The 7,141-nt window shown below is 37.9% G+C and overlaps 1 protein-coding gene across 1 annotated transcript; it reads right to left on the bottom strand.

Annotated features, from left to right (window-relative positions):
• Positions 1-887: 887 nt before the first annotated feature.
• On the bottom strand, positions 888-5,614 carry LOC118323221 (germ cell-specific gene 1-like protein). Its single transcript, XM_035655157.1, has 3 exons — positions 5,043-5,614; positions 2,441-2,473; positions 888-1,071 (listed from the first exon to the last, which is right to left on the bottom strand). Exons 1-3 carry the CDS (start codon positions 5,387-5,389, stop codon positions 888-890), a joined length of 564 nt encoding a protein of 187 aa, XP_035511050.1. The 5' UTR covers positions 5,390-5,614.
• Between the last annotated feature and the right edge of the window lie 1,527 nt (positions 5,615-7,141).

Here is a 7,141-nt window from a genome sequence, read left to right on the forward strand (position 1 = left end):
TTTTTTTTGTCAAATTTACTACATTAACAAGTCAATAAAGTAACATTTATTTATTTTGATTTATTTAAAGTTATTTCCACCTTGCATCACTTTTAGGTGACATACATTTTATCCTGCCAACAATCAAGTTTAAAACAAAATACACACATTGTATTTAATATAATTGATAATAACATATTATTTACAAAACTGCTTTTTATTAGAATATTAGATTAGAATATAAAAATATTAACTCGCTCTATAACAAATGTGTACGAGCAGGTTTAGGGAGTTCAGTAACATTTAGTAAAAATGGGGATTATTTAGCACAAATACAATTTTAAAATACATTTTACATACAGTTGACACATTTTTTATGCTAAAAGTTGTTTCTGTTTCTATTTTCTTTTCTATCGTTACATCGTTCTGTTGTCTTAAAATACACTTATATGTATACTTTTATTGTCTCGTTTTTATTTGGTATTGAGGTTACTTTAATACTTTCATACTAGGATTAGATTACTGATTACATTGTTTAACAGCTAATTAGTAATTAGTAGTACAAACTAATGAATGTGCGTCTGATTAACTAAACCACCTCCATTAACGAGCAGCAGCTTCCCTGAACTTAAAGAAAAATACGACCACTTTACATTCATACGTTCAGTAAGTGAACGGAGAGATAACTCCTGTGTTCTCAGCACACTGTGATTCATTCAGTCTTGCACACTGAGGTTAACATGAACCAGTGAGATTATTTCTGCCTCCAGATGAGATGTTTGTATAACTGTACTGGGATTTCTGTGTGTAGCAGCTTTATCACACAGCAGGGGGACGTCTGTATCGCTCAAAACAGGCAGATACACTCTGCTAGTCTGTTGCCTCAGTGACAGACAGAAAGACAACATTCAGACCTTGTTGTTGTTTGCAGTGTTACCTGACAGGGCCGTGCACATGGCGGCGAAGGCACTGAGCTTCAGTTTGTTCATGATGCTGAAGCAGGGACACTGCTCCAGGGTCATCAGAGCGCCGCCCGTGAAGAGCAGGGTGAGGTACAGACTCTCAGCCACGATACACAACCACAGGACCCCTAGAGAACAAGGAGTGAGTTCAGTTGTCCTCGTAATAAATATCCTGTCCCTGATGAATAATCCCACTCTGTCTCCGTCTGTGGGTACGACAGGTCCTCTGCTTTAGACTGGACAGATTTATTATATATTATATATTATAATTATATATTATAGGACAGCGGCGGTTGATGCTAGTTGTTCGTAACATACAAGACACACCCGATTGTGGTTTTTGTACGTGTAGATATTTCCATCAGCGACGTAAAAGAGCTGAATCTTTTTATTTGAAATTAGAAAATTCGCCCAAACGTGGTTTATTTTTGAAGTGTTGTTTAGTCGACTGGTTGGTTACAAGCTACGAATCTCGCTAGTCGACACCAGAAAAACTAGTCGGTTAAAATAAATATCTTATTTTTTTGTCTGCAGGGGAAAGAAGATGGTGGAACTGGAGTTAAAAAAGAAAATATAGCCAGAGTAAAGTGAGTTAGGATGATATTACAAACTAGAGATCACATTATAAAACGCTGCATATGTTCATTAGCTAACCTGCTCCCTGAAAGCTGCAGCATTATATCCTCTATAACTTCATATGGTTGCCTTTGTCGTCGTCTTTTTGATGATTAATTAATTCACACATCAGTTTTTCACACAGAATGCGAACATTGGGGGTTTGATGGGGGTGTGAAGACCTCAACTCTACGACGACAGCAAATCTGCCGACCCAATCGCTAACGCTTTCGTTGTGTTTTGTGTCTATTTCTAGCAGGAATGACTAAAGTAAGCAGAATAAAAGTGATTTTAATATCCTGAGTGTTACATAGAAACAAGGGACTTTATCGGATAATGTAATGACGCTACAAACAACTATATCTTCCCCATATAACACGATCTAGCTGGAGCTAAATGACTCCTCTGCCTGTGTACCCGCTTCTCCCAGTCAAATCGTGGTATTGTTTTAAAGCCAGTCTGGCCACACATTTCTAACTGCTAATACAATCCATTTGGTTCTCCAACTGCCTCTTTTATCATCCTACGTCGGTTGAATTAAGGATTTACCTCTCTCCACCAAACCAGATTTGTGATGGCTTGGACAAGACTCACTCAGAGATGGATTTTGGTGAGTTTTGAATGAAGTTCACGATGAATCCCACTGGACGCTAAAATTACTGTTTTTTTAATGGACGTCTGGTGGAGAGTGATAACTCGATAACTTCACTCGTTTGTGGTTAACCTAAAGGTCCTATCTCCCTGCTAGGGACTTCCTTTCCACTAAAGCTGTCAGACCAACTGACATAACACACACCGAGTCCTCGCTCGGCCTGACCAGAAACAACAACTTTCTACCGTGGCCATTTAACCAATGCCTCCAACGCTTCAATTCTTCAAACCTCCTTTCATGTTCTGGTGCAATCCTCTGAGAAGTCCTCGACAGGTCAAACCCCTCGTGATGCAGAAGAAACAAACACTACAACACATCTAATTGAGTTTATTGTACTTTTTACGGGTTCCTGCTAAATCCCTAATCAATGTCCTTGAAGAAACTATTTTAAAATAACCAAAAAATAACCTAAGCACAAACAAGAGTTCCTTAAAAGCTTTTCTTGTTTCAAAGCTTCTTAAACCAAGTAAAAATTTCATTAATTCCAATTTATCTTTTGGCAAACTTTAATGTTCTATCACTTTGTTGACATCTTTCATGCTCTGTCTTGTACGGCAAATGTTTGGATAATCTTCAGTCTTACTTTATTACTTTCCCCATATTTCACAGCAAGATAGATACAGTCTTTTGTGCATTTGCTATACCCCATTAAACTAATTAATGGAAGTTAACTAGGTTACCGAGTCAAATGTAAATGGACGTACAGACGTAAATTATTAATAGAAACCAATCAGTTTACTCAAACTTTTCTTGCAAATATTACACACTTAAATACTTTGGAGCTTTCTTCTGCATCAAAACTTTGTCATACACAGTGTCATCTTTACGGCTGCCTTCTTCAGTCCATCCCTTTCTTGTGTTTTCGTATTTCTATTTACCAATTGTGCTGTCTTTGTCTAAGAGGGACTTAGTTACAATAAAGGTTACCATAAAATAAATAAACGCACCTTTCATGCTACTGCATAATATTCGCGCGGAGGTCAGAATTACACCCATTTGTTTGCATGCGAATCCTGATCAATCATTTATCCTTTACTCAGCAGCTTATGAAACCCAAACGGCGACGGCTCGCGTGCAACGTCTTTAATCTGGTTCCTGTTGCTCCATGTTTAGCGATGCTTTAAACAATCCGTATTTCATACACCAACAACACAAACATTTAACTTCATTTTATTTGAGCCCCAAAGACGATATCATACCTACACCAAACTGAATAATATTCTCACGATTCTTTCTCATCACCAACAGTCTTTGGACTATTTTCTTATGTACTCCATTGTAGAGTCAATTCACAATGCTGGTTAATCCAACCTTTTGAGCTTTAAAATCCCTAAATAATTATAGCTAATAATGCTATTCTCTTAATGCTTTCATCAAGACCAAACCTTAAGAGAAACCCCAAGTTTTTATGGGCGGATCTTAAAGCCTGCAGTAAGGTAACTTCTCTATAAACCATATTTCTTTGTCGAATTTGTGAAACTTTCACTAAATCCTGACAGTAGAAAATGTGAGACAGGTAATCTTGTGAAAAAAATCAGGTTCCTCTGGCCTCGTTCTAAGTGCTCCCGAATGACATCTTGGCAAGAATCCACCGGGCCCGGAACAAAAAACTATGTTCTCCTCGCAGACCGAGGAAAGATTATAAGACACTTTTAGGTTGGAGGCTTGAACATAGAGGTTGTTGTTTGAGTTCCGTTCCCAGTTTGTATTTGACCGACCTGTGAGATGAGAAACTAAAACCGCCAAACTCTCTTTCTCTCGGCTCTGATCGGTTGTTTCTCACTTCGGGCTGGTGGATTCTCCCCTACATCCCCATTCGGGGCACTAGGAGCGAGCTGAGGACGCTGATTTTTTCCCCAGATTATCTGTCTCGTGTTCTACTGTCAGGATATACATTAAGTTTCCAGCAACATATGACAACAACATAATTTTTAATAAAATGAGCTACTGCCAGCTTTAAAGCACCAGTTACTCACTAAAACGGGGTGTAAGCAAAGTATTGATCTCACTTCAGTATATATACCTACTGTCATCAATTTATAATATCACCTTATTCTTATTATAATATATTATTTTAATATGGTAGATAGTGAGTTCAGGATGTTTCTGTGATAAATACAATAAAGAACTCACTGTTATATATATAAATAAAGTTTTTTACTCAGATTTTATTAATTTTCTTTATACTATAAATAAGATTTTGTTCTATTGGACAATATAACTGTTGTAATTTTTACTCCTCTACATTTATTGGACAACTTTAGTTAAAAGTTACTTTGAAGATTCAGATTTAATACAAAATATAACCATTTAACTATGATGTATATAATAGATTAAGCAAACGAGCAGTAAGTAAAGTAGTTAAACGTATTAAAAGTTATATAACTGTAATAAAAGTCAATATCTGTGAGATTACAGTAATTGTTGCTGTTTTCAGTGATAAAATAACTGTATTGTGACAGTTTACCAACCCTTATACACTGATAAAAAACATTTATTGGACGTTTTTGTTGTGAAAACTTCCATAATTATACAAGATATCTGCAAATTAACAAACAAATACATGTAAAATTACAGAAATACTTATTTTTACTGTCTATTATCAGTAATTTTACATACTTTTAGAAATGTATTAAACAATTTAATTTATTAAATAAACTGACTTTATGGGGGGGGGACATTTTCTTTAAATAAGCAGCAATTTTATGATTATTTACAGTTGCAGATGTAAATTCACAGACTATAATTTATAATTTTATTAATATTTGTAATTTAAATAAAAAAAAAAACAGAAAAGATCTGTAAAATAAACAGTGAAAAACCTGTAAACCTACAGATTTGTTTTACAGTGTAGCTGACGCTCGTGGTCGGCCTTACCGTTCATGTCGGCGGCCTCCTCGCAGGAGAAGAAGATCCCCGTGTGGAACTTCTTGAGCAGAAACTTCTCCTCCCCGGTCTCGAAGATGTACTGCACCAGCCGGCTGTCGTTGATGTTGGAGCTGTTGAAGCGGATGCAGAACCACTGCTTCGCCTTCATCGGCGGCCCCGTGCAGAAGGGCTTGGCCACCTTCCTGGTCCCCTCGCACCAGTAGCTGGTGGTCACCGCCGACAAGGCGAACGCAAACGCCACAATGTTGAGGGTGATCGCCAGAGAAGCCCGCCGCCCGCGCTCTAGCCTCATGGTTCGGGGCCAGGCCAGAGGAGACCAAATGAAAACTAATCCCGGCTTTCGATATGCAGCCACTGTGTTTCGCCTCCCAGCAGATATATCAAATCTTCATAATCTTGTTGAGGCTCCTTGGGTGAGATTTCTGTGCATCCCTCCGCCGGCCCCGAATGATGTGCTGCCGCCTTTATTAAGGGATTCATTCTCTCCACTTCCACAGAAACAACAGGAACCAGAACAACTCTTCCTCTCTCTGCTGCTGCTGCTGCTGCTCGTCCAAACCCCCCTCGCTCCTCCCCTCCTACAAATCTTTGCCTGCGATATTATCCATTACAAATGGCAAATTATATTCCAGACTTCCTTTGAGCATATTAATACATAAAAGGAGAAAAAAAGATTACTTTGAGCTTAGATTATAATCCAGGATGAGGTTCTACTTCCTGTTAGCGTAGCTCCCAAGTCGCAGCAGCCGCAGCCATAAGATCAACTACCAGCTTTACATGATATAATGTGTACAGTCTGATCTCTAGTGTGTGTGTGTGCAGGGTAAATCTCCTCCTCTCTGATAGGCTGTCGATGTGGGAAGCGCCGCACAACTGAAGACAAATTACAGATGTACGTGAAGAAGAGAACAGATGCTGGATTCACTCTCATACGTTTGTCTTTTCCTGCCTGTAATTTTACATGAAAATGCAAATTGGTGTCATTTTAAAAGCTAAAAATAAGAATTGTTGTGTTTTTGTTGCCGTTTTTCTACAGATAGAGCGGGGTCCTCTTCTACGGAGTCCACCATGTTGGACCGCCATGTTTCTACAGTAGCACATAACCAAACACTGCCTCTAGATAGGCTTACGGCCATCGTAGCTTCTCCCACACACTAGGAAGGCTGAGCTGTATTCAAATGCTAGTTGCCACTAAATCCTTCACACTGCTCCTTTAATGGGTTGCAGGATGAATAACTGATCTTTGTGAATATCTTTAAAAGGCTCATCAATCGAGACGTTTAACTCCTCTCACCATAACATTAATGTGGCCACAACACAGGCTGAAATTCAACTAAAAGTTTCCACAACAACGTAGATTATTTACAGGATATTTGGTAGTTTCATTTTATTTCCAGGTGTTTCAATAATTGGAAAACTAGTCTTTAAATTTCCAGGTTTTCCAGCACGCGTGGGAACCCTGAAAGCCAAAACTGCATGAGATTAGCATAAAGTGGGTGTCTCTGAGTCTGTGGTGGGGACAGACGTTGGTGCCCATTGAACCCATTTTCATTCATATATCTTGAGGTCAGAGGTCAAGAGACCCCTTTCAAAACCTGGAAGTAAAACTTTAATATTCCCTAAATCATAACAACCTCGTCATGTCGTCTGAGCCAAATCCAGAATACAGCGAATAAAATGTTAAGACAAGTCACACAAACAAAAACATCAAAGTTTAAAGCTCAAAAAATATCGTTGAAACTGCTCACGTTGAACATTTAAGTAACACAAACTCAGTTTTGTAAATTAGATAACACTCTTGATCAAGTAGTTTTAGTTATTTTTAAGTGACACTGAGTTAATTCTTTAAGTAAAATGACTTAATCAGGAATATTTCTGTAACTTAAAAAACTTAAGTTGGTGTCACTTAAAACTAGTAAAAACTGACTACTCAAGAATCTTTTTTAATTTACAAAACTAAGTTTGTGTTACTTAAAATGTTCAATGTAATCAGTTTCAACAGTGTAAGAACTCTTCTGGTGCCTTAATTTAAGACAAAATCACT

This window comes from Morone saxatilis, unplaced genomic scaffold (genome assembly GCF_004916995.1).
Source record: "Morone saxatilis isolate NCDOM2014 unplaced genomic scaffold, NCSU_SB_2.0 Contig14, whole genome shotgun sequence".
NCBI classification, from domain to species: Eukaryota; Metazoa; Chordata; class Actinopteri; family Moronidae; genus Morone; species Morone saxatilis.